At 45.0% G+C, this 19,420-nt stretch overlaps 1 protein-coding gene across 1 annotated transcript in view; it reads right to left on the bottom strand.

Moving 5' to 3' along the window:
• The window catches only part of LGMN (legumain), a 31,675-nt gene extending 14,632 nt beyond the window's left edge, over positions 1-17,043 (bottom strand). Inside the window, exons 1-6 of the mRNA XM_081213363.1 lie at positions 16,887-17,043; positions 6,813-6,982; positions 3,627-3,724; positions 3,013-3,094; positions 1,405-1,490; positions 1,214-1,289 (exon numbers count right to left, since the gene is read on the bottom strand). Of these exons, the coding sequence (XP_081069489.1) occupies positions 1,214-1,289; positions 1,405-1,490; positions 3,013-3,094; positions 3,627-3,724; positions 6,813-6,950 (480 nt within the window). The 5' untranslated portion in view covers positions 6,951-6,982; positions 16,887-17,043. The remainder of the gene's footprint in view (positions 1-1,213; positions 1,290-1,404; positions 1,491-3,012; positions 3,095-3,626; positions 3,725-6,812; positions 6,983-16,886) is intronic.
• Positions 17,044-19,420: the final 2,377 nt, after the last annotated feature.

Below are 19,420 nucleotides of genomic sequence, written 5' to 3'. Positions count from 1 at the left end.
ATATAGTAAATGCCAGTACGTTATGATATTTTGTATACATTAATAGTTTCCCATGTGGCCCTGTGCACTGAACAAGCTGCCCTCCCTCCCAATGCCGATTCATACCCAGGCTTCTGAAATCAGAGGCACAATTGGGCCAAGTGCATGAATCTTCTTCCTCCACGGCAATGCCTTATTTTGCACCGCAGGAAGTGGTACTATACAACAGATGAGCTGTGCAGCAGTCTTTACAATGGCCTACAAGTTTTGGACATGAAATACTGCTGAAAACATGGCAAAGCAAGAAAATGCATCTTGTTCAGATGTGTCACAGGATGTCGAGAGAGCAGAACTGGGAAAGGCTTGTGCATCCGTTCTAGGAGAGGCACTGAGACTTGAAATAGTCCAAGGACAGGGAGCCCTTTTCAATCTCAGAAACCTTCCAGGGACTGCATGCTAGTGGTGGATGGGGCCAAAGACAGAATTGGACAGAGTCTTACCTTTGCATTAGTACCCTACATAAAAGTCAGGTGCATTTGTATGCAAGCACCCCTCCCCCTCATAATCCCCTATTCAGACAAGAGGCACATACACAATCTAGCTAGGCAATAGCATTTGAGGAGAGTGCAGAAGACAACTGGAGAGGGATGTGGTCTGGGGAAGAGTCCTGAGGGCCAGATAAGAGAGGTCTAGAGGGCCACCTGTGGCCCTTGGGCCCAGGGTTTCCTCACTCCTGAAATTGACAATCTCTGGCTAGAGAAGCATTAAGCTGTGGCTTGTTCCAATTCTCTATTGTTCGTACGTGTGAATCCACTTTGCAATTGTAGTCAACAAACCGGAACAAGAAACTGATTTGAAATTGAGCTATGAATCTCTTCTTGTGCTAGCCATGGTTTCTTGTCACATCTAAACCCACGTTAGCTTAATTCTTTTTTTCCCCCAGCACCCCCACTTCAGATACTTTCCCAGATACAGCGGTGCTAAGAAACAGGACTTCAAAAACAAGAGCAGCATTAGATGAAACAAGCCATGGTTACTTTGCTCATCTGCAAGACTGAGCTCCAGCTAGCAATGTTTTAACCAAATCAACTGAAAATAAACCTTCAATGAGCGGCAGTTAAAAACGAACCATGGTTTAGCATTACATGTCAATGCTAAACTGTAGCTTGAGAAAACAAGTGTTTCTAGGCTTGCGAACTAAATCAGTGCTACTTAAGACAGGGGGATTACGTACATCATCAGATGGAAAAGCCAGAAGTCCCGGGGCGCCATGATCAGTGAAATAGACAAATATGTGATCCCGAGGGCCACTGCAGAGAGAGAAAACCTTCGTAATTTCCAATCTTTTACTTAAATTCCAACTTGGTGTTAAAACTATATTGATGAAGAAATGACAGCATTCCATTCTCACATCTTTCCAATTACCTCCGTAGTACTTTTCCCGATCCTTTATTCTTTACTGCTTCAGCATCACCTCTGAGCACAGCAAGGAAGTTTGCTGGTGTAACATCCTACAGGTTGGAAAGAGATTTGAAGCTGAAATGCAGCCAGCAACATTCCTTTTAAAATAAAAAAATAAAAAGTTGACTTCTGCGTGTTGGCTCCTATCCAGCAGAACCATGGCTTTCAAAGAGTGCTCTGGGGAACCCTGCGTATATAAAAATAATGCTCGCCAGCAACACACATCCACAGAACCCTGGAACTTCAGGCTGGCTCTCAGTTCATGTGGGGAGACGGAGAGTGTTGGGATTTTGAATACGTGCAGCTTCACACAGAGTCTATTAGGAGTTGGCCGACAGCCAAGGCAATGTGAAGGAGTAAAATCTGCCTGGTGATACAGAGGCATGGAGATAGCTCCATGATTGGTCAAGCTCTCACGGGAATAATGATTTATGGCCTACTGACTGGAATGTGTTAGTCAGAGAGTAGGAGTTGGAGGCTTGAGAGTTGTGAGTTGGAGGAGAGAGCTAGTTAAAGATCTGTGCTCTGTTCTGTTCCTGTAAATAGTCCACTGTATATAATAAACACCTATAAGTACAAGTTACTGGTTCCTGCTTCGTCCATCCTGCCTGCAGCCAATTGCTTTCATGAACTCTGCGTATGCTAGGACTGGCTAAGGTCCTGCAACAAGTCAGGAAGTTGCAAAACACCAATAGAGAGGTCAAGCAGGGTTGAATCATATGCCCTGCACAACTGCACTATTATAGACAGTGTTTCCTCAGAGTCTCTGTGTACTGGGCCACTACTATGAGTGAGGGCTGCTTTGTAGGGCAGATTATCCCCAGTAGCTGCACCAGGATGTGGTAGTAACTGGTTGGGCTGGAGTTTTAGGAAATTCAGTGAGTTAAAAAAAATCTTACAGGCTAGGTTCAATGACAGTGTCTCCCGAGTCTTCAGAAACCATCATCAAACACCATTAAGACTCCAATATCAGTATCTGTCTATAGTATCCCTTTAATAAACCAACCATCTTAGCTTAAAGTTCATCCTGCCTCCACCACAGGTGTCCATCCTACCCCTAAACCTACTATACATGCTATTAGGATGTTTTGAAAGCATTTTTTGTAAATTGATGGCAGTGGGAAATGAAGGAAATACAGATAGCTAAACTTAATACAAGTGAGGTTGAGATAAGCGAGTATCCCTAACAGACTTGGAAAGCCAATGGTGAATTATGAATTGATCTCTATGCCCATCAGCTGCAGAACAAAGAACCAATTGCCTGGAAGACTTCCAAGACTTCAGGCTGCAATTCAAGGAGGGGGTGATCTGGCATGCGGGAGGGGGTTTGGATGCAGTGGATTTTGTGCTAATGGACCGACAGTGTGCTTACAGTTAACTAGTCTTGCTTCACTTGAAATATGTGGTTTACATTTAAATTGAAGCAAAGTCTCTAGGTTCTGGACAAAAGCATCCAAACTCAAGTGGCCCACTCTTCAGGTGGGTTAATAAAATCCTATTTCTTTGGGAAACTTAGGATATTCAAAGCTAGCAATGTTCCTAGGTTACCAAGCGAATAAATCTAGTTCTTACCTCTTTTACATAGTCTTTTGGTGTTCCTTTGTACACATCTGTACCATTGGGCCTGTTGATGATGATTCCTTTGGTTGGATTCCTGAAGAGAGGAAGTGGACAGGAAATTTTAAAGGGGCAAAAAATGAAGTCATTTCTTTTCAAAGTTAAAAAAAGAGAAAACCTCTACAACATGCATTAACAGGCTATTCCTGTGCAGACAGGGATGCCGCTGGGTCCACCAGCTGAAGCTGATGGAAGGCATTCCTTGCCACCAAACTGTGCTTCATGCAAACAATCCAGGATCAGGGATTTCCCTCTTTCTGTGGAAAATAGGAGACTAAACACTTGAGAAGTGTAGCGGCTGGCCCCCTCCTAACTATGAGTGAAGTCTGCCATTCTGTGAGATGCTTTTGTTAGGTCTTGTGACAGAGACACTAGATTCATATACAGCAGGGGTAGGGAACCTGTAGCCTTGCAGATGTTGTCGAACTACAACTCCCACCAACTCCTTGGGCCTTCAGGCCATGCGCACTGGGAGCTGTAGTTCAGCAACAAATGAACCACAGGTCTCCCACTTCTGATATGCAGCAACAGCCCTGCACACAAAGTTCTGCCAAAATTCTGATACTTACTGCTCATTGAAGGCAATGTCGTCATACATCATCACAACAATTTGTTCATCTGGAATGCCATTCCGGTGCACAATTTGGTAAGCATGGCAGGCATCAGCCTGAAAAGACACAGGGCAGTTTTATTTACTGGGTGATTTTTAAATGTGTTACGGGAAACAGAAAAGTTGTAGCCCTTGTCACTGGCCTCCAGTGGAAGTCTCTCTTTTCATGCAAAGAAATCTCCAGTTAAACCCGGGACAATCCACCCCAAAGCCCTCTTTCGTTACAACGCCGATAGGTTTATAAACCAAACCAACCTGTCGCACATTCAACTTGAGCACAATATATGTGCGGTGCCAGGAAATAATTAAATAAAAAAATTAAACAGCGAAAAGACAGGGAAAGGGCAAAAATGGCCCCAAAAGTGGGAAAACTGCAAAAATGGAGAGAAATGAGCAAGGAAAATGCTAGCAATCCCAGAAGCCTTTGGAACTGCAATCCCATGAATTTTTGAACGAGGATTATTTTGAGATGGCAGCTAAACGCAAGGCATCATCATCTTCCTTGGTTGCTGAGAAACCAAAGAAGCAGCAAGTGGTTTAGAGGGTGTTTGCAGGCTTTTAAAGATGGTGTTCCCCCACTATATGTGATTTCACATATACGCGGAGTACCCAGGAATGTAGCACTCATGTAAGTGGGGAGTCACTTGTAGTTAAAATGAGGCAACGGAAAAACAGAGGCAGGTGTTGGCACACTCAAGGGAACCACAAGATATGCAAAAATAGGGGAAACCCTAAGAGGGTCCCCCCCACCCTAATGTGGACAGAGATATTCTGTGACTACAGGATATGTAATGTTTGTTGTGGGGAAAACCTGGGGTGGAAAAAAGCCAAGCAGCTATAAAATAAAAGCTATTGGAGAAACTCAGCATGCCACAATCAAAGGCCCTGTCCATTTGCTAACTTGATATTCTCACAAAAATCACTGCACTGCAGTAAATCCAAATAGGAATGGGGAGAAGGGGAAAAACTATGAATGGTGATGCTTTTACACTGCTTGGGCAGGAAGATATTGAACAAAATAGATAAGCAATCTGTACAGAAAGGGTGGCAAATTGTGCCCCTTCCCCAAATGCTGTTGGACTGTATCTCCTATCGTCCTTAATCACCTGCAATGTGAGCAAGGGCTGATGGGAGTTGTAGTCCAACCACTGAAGCACACCAGGCCCCTCACCCCTGCTATGCAGAAACAAGTCCTGCGTCATGTAGGCCTGCATATATGCCAAGAGAACAACTCTCATGACTTCAGCACGTTCTCACTGTAGGACGCCATCTAGCGCCTGCAAAGGCCTTTTTATTTCCTTGCCCCTTTCTCCAAGACAGCCAAACACAGAGGTTTTAAGTTTCATAATACCACTTTAAGAAATCACTTTCAAAATACTTCAAGTGTTAAGTAAACATTGAAGACTTTTGCAAAAACCCACCACAATGTTTACCAATAACCTGTTTAAACGAGCAGAGATTCCTCCACACACACACACACACACACACACACACCCCAAGGCAAGATTTAGCCATGGTTTGAGTAGACCTACTGAAACCAATGAGACTTAACAAATTTAAGTCACGTTGATGTCAGGGGGTCTGCTAACTACAAGTCTAATTCAGTGACATATGGCCAAGTCAGGTAAGTGGATATAGAATCTCAGCCTGAACTTCTACAAAAAGGAGCTGGGTCATGAAAGGCAACAGACCACAGTTGGGCTGAGGGTCTCCTTTTATGATCTGTTTTTGCATCCTTTCCTACAAACGCTGCCATCCAAATCTGCAGCTTTCGTCTTAATGAAGACTTGCACACTTCTGCACTGAAGCTCAACCACATACTGCCTAGGAGCATAGGGACCACAGGTTAAGAAACCCTACCCTGGGAAATTCAAACCTGGAACAAATCAAAGGTACTTAATTGTGCAAGAACCTACATCAGAGACACAGGCTGCTATTATAAGAAGTCTGTGACAAGCTTTCCTCACATGTCTGAATTTCAGTTCATAGTCCTTGCCTAAAGAATTTAGACTTCCTCCTCCTCCCCCCACACAGTGTTGTTCGATCCTCTACCTCTAACCACAACTGCCTCTCCCTGACCTGCTTGCAATTGAGGTTAGAGAGCTGAGTAGGGATTGCACAAGCTTTCCCACGTAGCTCTGTTTGTGCCAGCCTACTTCTGCACTATAGATGGGGAGGGAAGAAGTGTGCTAGATCTAAATGTCTGTGCAAACCTTTCAGGCTTGCAGGATTACGATGGCACAGAGAACCACAGCAGCCTACCAACACCACTTCAATAGAAAGAGTCCCCAGAATGCTAGCATAAGCTTTTCGGACTGCAATATTTAGCAGATTAATCAGCTAGTTTAACAAGCTGGCAAGTAAACCGCCTAATGACTTAATCCCAGTCGCTCTTATACTCAGCTCATGTGATTGAATGTCCACACTTGAGGATTGCACCATTGTTATGTGCTGACTTGCAAGTGTAAATATTACCTTCTAGACACAATCTTCAAAATCACCAGACCATTCGTCCCCAGTAGACTTTAGTGACACTACTTCTGCCTAGAGATGGGGAACCTGCAGCTTCCCCCTTTCTTGCTGGGACTCCAACTCCCATCAGCCCCAGCCAACGTGGCCAATAGTCAGGGATGATGGAGGCTGAGGTCAAACCATTTTTGGAGGGCTCCAGCAGAGGTGGGGAACTGTATCTGGCCAATGGACTGGATCCCTGATCTCCTACACCCTTCATGGGCCAGGTGTCACAGACGGGAAGATCCACTGACCTGTCAACCACCCAATCTCACAGTGACACCAGGTGACCCATTTTTGCTTGCATACACAATTAGCTGATTGTGCTAGCAAAGTCTGGTGGTAGCAGGACTTTCTAGGTGCTGCTAATCAGAAGCGCCTGCAACCCCCCTATGGCCCTGGTACATCTTTACCCACCTCCCATCTGACATCATCTATGACATCAGGTGTAAGGGAAGTGGGCGTGGCTTGGCCAAAATGACCTGGTGGTCCAAGTGCGAAAGCTGGCAGGCCAGATGTTCACCACCTGTGTGCTATGTAACAGAAACCAACTGGTGTTCATGCATGCAAGAGCCAGGATAGAGAACCCAAATCTGTTCAATGCAACAACTCCCTTCGCCCAGCCAACACTTACCTGGTGTCTGTAGTTATACCAGGAATTGGAACCAGCGACAATGACAACCCAATGTTTGCCTCCATCCTCAGGGTCCTCCAGGGGAAAGGCGCTGATTCCTAGGACAAAACTGAGCAGTACTGCTACCTTCAAAGCCATGCTCTTTCTTCCTTCTTCACGAAGTACAGGAACTATGGGACACAAATAAAATGTCAGACTGGGGAAGGAGTGAGGGAGAAGAGCCACAATCCGCTGATGTCCTTTAAATTTTATTTTGCAGAGCCAGTTTTAAGAGACTGTAGTTCAAAGTCCAGAGGAAGTGGGACACTGGATGTTCTTTCTGGTGTAGGTAAAAACAGAGGCAGTTTGAGTTCTTACTGGGGCTAGTGTGGTCAGGTAACACAGTTTTACGAAGGCTTGCTCAGAATTAAGACCCACCCAAGAATTTCCAAGTAAACATGCACTGGGTTGTAAAACCATTCTTGCCAGCAGTTAAAACCAGCAGGAGACAAACTTCCTAGAATTTGGTGTAATTGCATTTCTTTGACCAAGGCGCCATCCTGATGGAGGAAATGGATGGTTCTGTCTGCCTCAGAATTAAGAAAAAGCAGAAGAGAAATGGCACTGCAGATCTTTTAGCAACCAAGGCAACAACACTGGTACAGATCATGGCTCTGCGCCTGCCAACACATCCCTCAAGACAATGTCTAGCAGAGGAAGCAAATCTGCAACTTCCTTTTCAAGGCGGGGGTAATGAGGACACCCAAATCCAAGATATGGCAGGGAATCCGAACAAGACTTATTCACGACATTGTGGCAAATAAAGTGAATGTGACGCTGCCAATCTAGGAAGGTAGTGCGATAAGGATCACGTGTCACAAGATTAGGGCGACATTCATCTAAGTTCTACTCAAAGTAGGCCCACTGAAATGAAATTAGGCACCATTTGCGATATAAATTTAAAGCAGTATCATTACTACTTTTAAACCGTCAGGGCTTACCCTCAAAGAATCCTGGGAAGTGTAGTTTGTTAAGAGTGCTGAGAGATGTTAGGCAAACCCCTATTTCCTTCACAGAGCTACAGTCCCAGAGTGGTTTAACAGTCAGTCCCTCTTCCCAGGGAACTCTGGGAATTAGCTCTGCAAAGGAAATCGGGATCTCGTGACAATTCTCAGCGCCCTTAAGTGCAGTTCCCAAGATGCTTTGGGGGAAGTTATGACTGTTCAAAGTGAATGAACAATGCATTAAATGTACAATGCAGATGGGGGTCTTAGTCATCCTTATTGATTTCTAAATAGGACTAGCATTAGATACCACCATTAGTGATTGCAGCAAGATTAAGTAGATTAAGTATTAAGTAGATGCTTCATGGTGGCACTGAGGGGGGTGGGTACTTTTCTGTGATGGCCCCAAATTGCAGCGCTCCCTCTGCATGGTGGTACGTATGTTTGGCCGCTGCAAGCTTTTAAAGTAGATTATTTTAATTTTTAAAAAATCATTCATTTCAGTCTGTCTTCTTCTAAATAAGGCTTACAGTGTTAAGAGAGCCATTTTAAAGACGAATAGCTTTTCTATTCATTCAGGATATTTTGTCACTTTTATTTCCTGTAACTGGCCTATGTTTCTGAAGTAGCTGATTCCGCAAGGTTTTTCCTGTATTTTTTAAGCTGACTTGTTTGAGTTACATCCCAAAATATGCCCTATGAATGATTTTAGAAATAAATTAAATGCTCTGGGAGCATAAGCTCCACCAGGAACAGAAGATTCAAGCATGTAGGTTCACGATTCCCATGTAGGTCTAGATGCCATCATCCAGTTCTCCCGATTCTGGGCTGCAAGGCCTCCCTCAGCAGGCTCACCCCTGTTCTAAATGAAATGGCCTATGAATCTATGTGCACCCTCTTCTTCACACGCTTCCTGTGCTGCTGGTTCTGTCATCCAGTGGCAGTATTTCTTTCAAATCTTTTAGGTAACCAATGCCATCGTTGATTTGCCTAACAAGGAAACCCTTAATTGTTGCAAGGGATTCTGGGATGCTCATGTCTGTGGTTAGCTGCTATCCAGTCCTCCTGTGTGAGTGTGTCTAGCCACCCCTATCCTAGAAACAGAATGCGCCATGGAATGCATCAAGACACCCACTCACAGCTTCTTCACATTGAACAGGGAGATCAATAGCAGCAGGCAAGCTGTCTTCCATGAAAATTAGTCTGGTGCAACCAATTGAGGAACCCCCGGGGTAAGAACACCACATTGCCCAATTTCTCTTGGATTGCCTTTATCCCTTGTTGGAATAATTGACAGTGGACAACATAATTATCACAATTTAGTTATACAAACACTGTTATAGAAGTAGGGCAGCTCCAAGCTAGAGGAGGAAGGGTGTGTCTTCCCAAAGATGCAATCGTACTCACGCTCATTGAGAGAGCGACTGACTGGGACTTGCATCTGAATAAAGCCTCTGTAGGATGGGCAAAAGTGACGCGGGTGGTGTTGTGGGTTAAACCACAGAGCCTAGGACTTGCCGATAAGAAGGTTGGCAGTTCGAATCCCCGCAATGGGGTGAGCTCCCGTTGCTCGGTCCCTGCTCCTGCCAACCTAGCGGTTCGAAAGCACATCAAAGTGCAAGTAGATAAATAGGTACCGCTCCGGTGGGAAGGTAAACAACGTTTCCATGTGCTGCTCTGGTTCGCCAGAAGCGGCTTAGTCATGCTGGCCACATGACCCGGAAGCTGTACGCCGGCTCCCTCAGCCAGTAAAGCAAGATGAGCGCTGCAACCCCAGAGTTGGCCACGACTGGACCTAACGGTCAGGGGTCCCTTTACCTTTAGGATGGACAAAGACACTGGTCTGTGGTGAGCATGGAAGGAGACAGGAGCACAGGCCTCTAGGATGATGTGCAGCCTGGCAGGAAACTCTTAGCTCCTTAATCCGAGCTTAGTGAGCACGTTCATGTAGCCCAATGGACAAGGTGGCTGCCCACTAGGCCACTGGGACATAGGAATCCTTGCCCATCACCACACAGTGCAGCTAGGATAAGAATATAGTCAGGCACAGCCTAGTTAGCATTGCTTCCTCCTTCCCTTTGTGGGCAGTTGGTGGTACAAAGGGCAAGATGGTCTTTTCTGGTGTGTGGAGGCCTGAGGAGTCTCTGGGACTCAATGGTGTATCATTCTGACAAAGACAAAAGAAGACGGTGGGCAGACAAACTCACCAGGCACATACACCCTGTTTTGCTACAAGGAAGCCTGCCCTGAAGTTTACTTCAGTTCAGTACAGTCACTTATTTATATTTAGGCAGACCATTAATAGTACTTTTGGCAAAGGTTTCTCTTTTTAATATTTAAAGACACTTAGAGAGTCTATCAGGAGCCAATTAGATCCAACAGATAAATGGCATCAGTTCCATTACTTTACAATAATAGTTTAATAGTGGCTGGGGAAACCCAGCCAGATGGGCAGGGTATAAATAATAAATTTGTAATAATAATAATAATACTTAAACATTGATATAGTGCCTTAAAGCACTTCACGTGTAGTTTCTAGTTATACTGTAATCCTTACAACAACCCTGTGGAGTAAAACCAGTGTTGTGCCACATTTTGTGGATGGAGGACAGAGAGAGTCACTTCCTTAAGGCCACCTATTGTGTTCACAGTAGGTGAGTAATTAAAACCAGGAACTTCCTAGGCAATAGTTTAGGCCCCATCTGCACTATACATTTAAGAATCAGAGTTGAAGAGAGCCCAAGGGTCATCTAGTCCAACCCCCTGCAATGCAGAAATCTCAATGAAAGCATCCATGGCAGATGACCATCCAAGCTCTGCTTAAAAACCTCCAAGGAAGGAGAGTCCACAACCTCCAGAGGGAGACTGTTCCGCTGCTGAACAGCTCTTCCTGTCAGAAAGTGTTTCCTGATGTTTAGCCAGAAACTCCTTTCTTGTAACCTGAATCCACTGGTTCGAGTCCTACCCTCCAGAGAAGGAGAAAACAAGCTTGCTCCATCTTCCATGTGACAGCTCTTGAGATATTTGAAGATGGCTATCATATCTCCTCTTATCCAGGCTAAACAAACCCAACTCTTTCAACCTTGTTCTTCATTAGCCTTGGTTTCCAGACCCTTGATCATCATTGCCTGCCCTCTTCTGCACAAGTTTGAGCTGCAGTATGATACCACTTTAAACATTAATCGCTTCCCCCAAAGAATCCTGGGAACTGTAGCTTGTAAAGGGTGCTGAGAGTTGTTAGGCAACCCCCTAGTCCCCTCACAACTCTCAGCACCCTATCATTCCCAGGATTCTTTGGTGGAAGCCATGAGTTTGAAGTGATATGATACTGCTTTAAATGTGTAGCACATATGAGGCCATTACCAAACAACAGTTCTCCCAATAACTTGCTACTGCTCATGATATGAAAGGACAGATACTAGGTCGTGTTAAACTCTGTGTGGGCACTCGCATGTGTGCAAATGTATGGGGGGCATGGGCGTAGCCAGGATTTATGTTAGGAGGGGCAGGCTTTTGTTAGGGGGGCAGAACCTCAGCTTTTTATTGATTTAGGGGCCAGAACTGCCCCCTGCCCCCCCATGGGGGGTGGGGGAAGAAGCCACACAGCTAGCTCTGCTAAGAAGTGTTATCTGTTTAAGCTGGTTGGCTTGGATACACAATTAATGCTTACAATAAATTACCTCAGCCAAGTCACGTTATGCCTGAATCATCAGAAAAGAATCACAACAGGAAGAAAAGGTCAATTTGGCTAAAGTTTATGTAAGATCTTCTATCTCCTCCTAAAGGATTACAAACTCTGAACACAGAAATAAAGGTGATAAGAAATCCAAGGACATTAACCACATGATGTCGCCCCCCACCTCATTTGGAATAAAAAGTAGAAGCAGACTTCTTGAAGTGTTCCTAAGCTCCCACTTCTTTTTGGAGGGAGCAGAAACAACTGAATGACAGTCATATCCCTCTGCCCCCTTTATTTCCCATTCTTGGCCTCTACTGGGCTATGAAGACTGGGAAGTGCCCTCTCCACAGTTGCCAAACCACCAAGAGGAGAAGATGGCAACCAGGAGTTTGTGGCTTGACCACCAAAGCTAGCCAAAAATTGTGGAAAACCCCCCCCCCCATTTTAAAAAAAGTCTTTTGCAGCAGCAAAAAGAGCTGAGCACTCCTTTGAACCTTGGTCCTTGTTTTCAGCCAGCATATAGGAATGTGCACAACTGTTAGAAGCAGTGAACACACTATCAAGTAGTTAATCATTTTCCTTCCATCTGCAAATCTTTTGCACCTGGGTCATTTCAGGAAAGGAGATCAATACAAGGCTGTGGTGCAGCCTTTGCCAACCTCCAGATGTTTGGGATGACAACTCCCATGAGCCCCAGGCAGTACGGTGGTGGTCCAAAATATCTTGTTATTTTGGCAAAGGCTGCTGTTTGCATTTTGAGTTGTTCTTGTGCGGGAAAACTTCCTGCATAGCCATTTCCTCCCCCCCCCCCGTCTTATAACACAATATGAAGAGGTTGACGCTATTTAGCAGTCCGAAAGTCCTAACACAGGGATAGCCAACCTAATGCACTCAAGGTTTTGTTGGACAACAATGCCTATCATTCCTGATCAATTGCCATAAAGGCTGGGGCCAATGGGAGCTGAAATCCAACAACATCTGGAGGTTGTCTACCCTGTTTGCTCAGCCTAACTCTCCCTTTTTGAAACAGTGGGAAGTGATTTTCTTCAGGGCTGGGGAATGTGTGAGAATTAAGAAAGCACATTTTTTCTTCTTCTCATCTTATCAGTGGGGGGGGGACACCCCATTTTTCACTTTCATCTCAACCTAATTATACAATACCCATAACTAAACGTTCGTTTTCTCTTTTCTGTGAAACATGGTGCTGACCCAGTTCTTAGACCGGGACAACTTATCTGACAGGACTGAGGTCAGATTTGAAACGAAGACTAAACTAACCATCCTGTAATGTGGGCTGGTGATAACAGCGACATTATCAGATCCCAGACTTGATCAGAGAACAGCAGCAAAACTAAGCACCCGGCAAATTTTAAATAGAAATCACCAAAAGCCAATCACCTTTGGTTTGAATTCCATTGTCTTTCCTTGATAAAGTGCAACAGAATTTCAATCAAACATATGGAATGTTAAACATTGCCAAAAAGAAATTTCACTAAAATTTGCCTTTCCCCCCTTTTTCATATATATTTTTTTAAAAAACCACACACACCAAGATCAGTTGGTTCTGACGAAGCCTTCTGATAAATATTTTATTAAGATAGTATAGGCCATTTTTATTTATTTCACATATGTAGTAGCCCGGCCAGTCTCCCATGCATGGTGTTAAACTGTAATAGAATATACAAGTTACAAGAAAGGATATTCAGACTAAACTTTCAACAAAACAATCAGACAGTAAGAGCTGTTCCACAGTGGAACAGACTCCCACGAGAGGTGGTGGAATATCCTTCCATCGGAGGTTTTTAAGCAAAGATCTGTCATGGATGCTTTAGCTGAGATTCCTGCATTGCAGGAGGTTGGAAGAGATGACCTGTGCGTCCCTTCCAACTCTAGGATTCTATGATAACACACCACAGTGCAACAATATTTGGAATCAACGTTAAACAATAATTATCACTAAATGAATTTTGAAGTATTTTTTAAAAGACTATTAAAGTTGGTTTCCTTCATTCTAAACATTACAGTAGTGTTTTCTGCACTGCCTCTGGAGAAGCCTCTGTGGGTGTCATGGAAGAATTGTATTCTTCAGGCACATACTCAGCCCACACAAGGGGCTGGCTAGGCCTGTTGAACCATGGGAGGCAACTGCATGTTACTGAAGGTTCACCCTACAACAAACACCCGGCACTCCCTTTTGATCATAACAACCAAACAGCCCTGCCACATCAGACCAAAAGCCAATCTAGTCCAACACCCTGTTTCCCACAGTAGCCAGAGTCAGGCGCTTGTCTGCGAAGCCATAGACTTCACAGGGAAAGGTTTGAATTTGATAACAAGCTGTGTTGGGGGGGGACGATTGTCTTGTCACCTCTCATCTCAACCAAGCTTCCCTTTCATACAGCTTCAGAACTATACAAATACTAGAAAAGGATACCACTTCACTCATGTTGAAACTCCTGAACGGCAGGACAAAATAATGCTTCTTACACCACTACATGCTACACCCTTAGTTAAGCGATTTACAAGAGGAGCCAGTTCAGCCAAGTAATTGACAAATGTCGTCACAAACATACAGCCTTCCAAAGCCAGCCTTATGTTTCAGGGTGTGCGCTAACCTCACCGCAACTCAATTTCACGCACACCTCCGAGGAGCAGCGATAGCAGAGGGATTCTTGGAGACGGTGTCTATATTAAGTTCTGCACCACTTGCATGTCACAGGACAATTTGTTCCACCGTTAATTAAAAGAAAGATGGGGAACCTGTGATCCTCCAAATGTTGCTGGATTTCCAGCATGGCCGGAGGTCGCATTAGGTAATATTGAATGTTGAATGTGTAAGTGTATGACTAGAGCTGTGGTTCCCAACGTGGGGCACATGCCCCACAGGGGGGCAATTTGAAAGTTTGTTTAGACCAAGTTAATGGCCTTTCTCCGTGTGAATAGGAGTTCACTTTTTGAATAATAAGAATTATATGTGATGGGGTGGGGATCAGGATTTTAGAGATGCTTAGGTGGGGCATGGCCAAAAAAAAAGTTGGGAACCACTGGTCTAGAGACGATGGATAGAACAAACACCGTTAGCTGTACTGCTGGATAAGTGTTTAATGGTTATTGTATCTGCATTTGTTTAAAAAACCAATACAATTTTTGGGGTTTTTTTGAAGTGTGGAGAACTGTACTGCTTAACAACAATCATCAAAATTGCCTCACCGAACTGGAATAAAGTCCATCTAGTCTCCCTCAATGACTAGCAAACCCCTGCTGGGAAATTCCCCAGCAGGGACCAGGCACAATGTTAGTAACTATTTCGGTTGTTTGTCTTCAGTAGCCAATAATATGTCTGCACAAAGGGGAGATACCCAGCCTGTAAACAAAAAGTTCCATTTTGTCATCATGACTGATGGCTTTTGACAAATTTATACAAAACAGGTCACTGGGTGGCTGCTTTGTGGGAAAGTAATTCCTTATGAATTCTCTCAACACAAGGCAGAATTAGTTCCTGCTTTAGTCTTCCCTGAACCTACTGGCAGTTTCACTAGGACACATGGCTTTGACAGTTCAAGTGCACCAACTGCACCAGTACAAAGTGTTACAAATTGTGGGTCTCTTATACATGGATAGTGCATGGGGGGGGGGACGAGCGATTGGTGGCAGCTGCGAGCAGGAGATTGAGTGGCAATTGGGCGGGTGACTGATGCCTGCGGCAAGGGCTGCTTGCGATTGGCTGTTGCTGCAGCAATTGGGCGGTCAAGGTGTACGAATGGCAGCGGCGGTCGGGCGGTTGAGCGTTTTTCGGCAATCCCCCCCCCCCAAGCTTTACAACTCTGGGCAATCGCCCCCATTTCCTTAATTTGGAGTTCCCAAAAATAGGGGTCTTATACAAGGGAAAATACGGTATACATTACAAGTTCTTCACTGCCTATTATTGGTTCCTGTTTGCAAACAACTTTCAAAAGCAAGCCTGCAGCTAAATATTTACACTTGTGGAATTTTAAATTTATCTCTGTAAACTCTCTTATCACCCATTGCAAAAGGTACGGCGCTGAATACCAAACCAACTCCTCCCCCACTCAGGACTCAACACGACTAGGGTTACAATACCAGAGAAACGTGACTGAGTTCCAGGAAAAGGCATTACCTAAAGTCCTCCCACATCTTAAAATGCAAATAGCATGGCTGGTTGGAAAAGATATACAACCAACTGCCTCACCCCAAAGCACACAGAGGGGAGTAATCAGAGTTCCTCCAGGGTGCTATTCCGCTTAGTTTCACTCAGAGCTCACCAAATGAAATTAATGGACCTAACTTAGAATCATAGAATTGTAATAGCTGTCAACTTTCAGATTTGAAAATAAGGGATCAGCAGCCTCGAAAATAAGGGATCGGCGTAGATATCTAACAATCCGGGATAGCAGTGGGAAATGGTGCTGGAATAAGGGAATTTCCCGCAAAAAAAGGGAAAGTTGACAGCTATGAGAATAGTAGAGTTGGAAGGAACCTCGAGGGTCATCTAGTCCAGCATTGCAGGAAGATGCAGGCAGCCTCTATGGGGAACTGAACCCATGACCTTGGAGTTATCAAGCACCACACTCTAGCCATGGTCAGATCACTTCCTGGTGCAACTGGTCTTTTAATGTTTAACAGACTATTGCATTTTAATATTCTGTTGGAAGCCGCCCAGAATGGCTTGGGAAACCCAGCCAGATGGGCGGGGTATAAATAATAAATTATTATTATAATCGGGAGTTAACTAATTTCAGTGGGGCTCCTCTGAGCAAAACATTATCAAAAACTTGTTGCTCAGTTGGACTTATGAGTACAAAACTGTAATGCAAGTGATTTGGTTTTTTTTTTTTTGGGGGGGGGGAGTATATACATGAGAGCCTCAATCCACGGAAACAAATGGGTTCCAGAGCGCTTGAGTAGGATCAGGTTGCGCATACCTACAGAAATCCAATATAACCCCAACAACCTGGGGATGATGCATAGATGTGTGTGGGTTGGGGGGGTGCGCGCACGTGACCCACATTGGTAGAAACTCCCGCTGTGCATGTTGTCATTATTATTATTCTGGATTAAATTTGTGCTCCGCCCTTTGATGCGTAGATCTCAGGGCGGCGCACAACAGAAAAACCACAAGGTTGTTGCAGCCGCCGCAATAGGCGAAGTGGCTGGCGGGCTTCGGGCAAGAGGAGAGACCACCTCGACCTCCGGCAAAGCAAAGCGACGACCCCTGTGGTCTCGCTGACTCGCACCCTCCATTCCGCAGCAAGTGCGGTCCCACTGCCGCCCGCGCCCCCCACAACTGGCAGCCCAAATTTAAGGGGAGGGGGGGCGCATAACGCTTCTATACATTGCTACATAAACGCGCGCGCACCGTTAAGACTTAGGCCCCGGGCCCCGACCTCTTACCAAAAGCTGGAAGGAGAGGGCGGGTCGTCGTCGCCGCTGCTGCTGCCACCCGCTTTCTCGCGCCCACCCCGCACTCTGCAAACAGAGGAAACCGAAGCCCGGCGGTGGCGGAGACGGCGGCAGCGGCTGAGGTTCGTGCGGCCGCGGGAGATACTTATAGGCGAGGAGCGGCAGGGGCGGGGCAAGAGCGTGACGGGCAGGCCTGGAGTCCACTGGCTGGGCGGCGAGGGGGTCGGCCCACATCGGACGGGATGGCGATCCCTATGGAACGGGCGGTGCATGTCGGGAATGGGAGGCCTCCGTCGCCGAGCGCCTCTGGGGGCGGGGCTCCCGCTAAGGGGGAAAGCCTCGCTCATAAACACAAGGTAGTCGGCCGGCCCTGCAAGGCAGGCCGCTCTGGGGTCAGCGGGGCTTAGTGCCTCGTGGGCGTGGGGATAAAAACTTCTTGGCGGATGGGTGGGCTATACCTGTAATAATAACAACTATTATTATTATTATTATTATTATTATTATTATTATTATTTGAAGTAATAATGATAACACATCCTAATAATAATGATTTACATCTTATGCCCTGTTAAAATGCGTTTTTTGTGGGGACGGCCCTATTGGGTTGTTTTTGTTTTTATTATGTATTTTGTGGTTTTATATCTTGATTTTATTCTTTGCCTCGCGGGTATAGGACGGTATATAAACTCAATAAATGATCATGATTTCTGAAATCATTTTATGAGTCTCGCTCACAACACGATCCCTATGTATACATTGAGTTCCATGGGAAACACGGGGGGGGGGCTTTTATTTTCACAACAACCCTGTGAAGTAGGTTAGGCTGAGAGGAGGTGACTGGCCCAAGATCAGCTGCTGGGCTTCATGGCTGAAGTGAGGATTTGAACTCGGGTCTCCCAGGTTCTCCTCAAACATTTTAATCACCAGTCGCACAGGTTGGCACAGCTGGCGCCCTATCATTAGACAAGAGTGTGGAGGCTGTTCTCAGGCAACTGGTTTTTTTAGGGAGGGTAGGATTTTGTCTCTCAGCTTGGCTGGCCTTCGGTATTATTATGTACCTTGATTTGACGGTGAGGGGCCAGTTTGCTGTTCTGCCCCAGAGAACAAAATGTCTTTGGACAGGTTTAGAGGTGTGGCTCCACTACACAAAATACTTCGAAAACATTTGAGAAGTTTCAGTGACCTCTGCTGGATGAAAACTGAAATTCCATTTGCTGGAGAAGGAAGTTTCAGTTCAAAACATATTTTTAATCTCTCTTTTGCTCTTGCGCCAACTTTTCTTCCCAGCAATCTCTTTTTGTTTTAGCAACCCTGAACAATTTAGTGTCATCAACATGAATAACTTGGGACCATTCATTTCAATGGGGCTACTCTAAGTAGAATTTAGTCAGATACTACCCAAAAGCATCACTAGCTCAGATGCTACTTCACTTTCACTACAAGCTTATGATATTGTTATGAGTTTGTAGGTACTAGACATTCCTAGTACTCCTGGCTCTAGAATTTAATTAAAGCTTGATGTTAAGAATAGGTGCCAGACTCCTGTGTATTAAGCTGTGTGCAATACATTTTTAATCCCCTGGAATTAAAAAGATAATTAAGGTTTAAAAAGCCAATTAAATTAGGATAAGCTTCATTGTGAGATGATAGTTTATGGAACGAGCCCTTAAGAGGACAACACATCAAAGAGACTGTGTGAGATAGCAAATGGCTGAGGCCTTTCCCTCAACTCAGAGTTAGACAATAAAGCCAGATTTTAGAGAGGTTTAGAGTGATAAGCAATGTGAGTTAGGGATTATGTGACTGGGATGCAAAGCAGCAAGCAAAGCATGATGTCTTTGAATCCAGGATTGCAGCTATGGGAGAAGCAAGACTAGGCATAGGCAAACTCGGCTCTCCAGATGTTTTGGGACTACAACTCCCATCATCCCTAGCCAACAGGACCAGTGGTCAGGGTTGATGGGAGTTGTAGTCCCAAAACATCTGGAGGGCCGAGTTTGAATTGTGGTGCCCAGAGTTTGCCTATGCCTGAGCAAGACCCTCTTGGGATGTTAATCCTTGAACTCCTCCATCGTAGGCTCAGGTTGTATATATGTGTAAATAAACCATATATCATAAAAACAACACAGCCTCCGCTGTGCCTCATTTCTGAAAGGAAACACAAACCCTGGGTAAGCTTGCTTAGAACCCCTGGAATCTCACACCACTCGGAGACTGGGGTGGCATGCAACAGTGTTTTGCAAGCCACACTGAGCACTCTGCAATGGAATGAAAATCCCAAAATACATGTATACACAATGGGACAGCAGCGGGTGCGTATCTTGTGTTCATGGACACACTTCACCAGAATCAAATGGGCTGGGGTGTAACACTGGACAGCAGACAGGCTATCTGATCATTATTCCTGCCCATGCCCAGCCAATATAGTACTATAACAACCTGATATTGTACTATAACCAATGAAGTTGTGGCCTGTTTTGTACCCATAACTAAGACCTACATCTGCACCATACATTTAAAGCACT

This window comes from Podarcis bocagei, assembly GCF_964188305.1.
Source record: "Podarcis bocagei genome assembly, chromosome: 1".
Classification (NCBI taxonomy): domain Eukaryota; kingdom Metazoa; phylum Chordata; class Lepidosauria; order Squamata; family Lacertidae; genus Podarcis; species Podarcis bocagei.
Note: the sequence above shows the minus strand (reverse complement) of the source record. Positions and strands in the feature narration are given on the sequence as shown.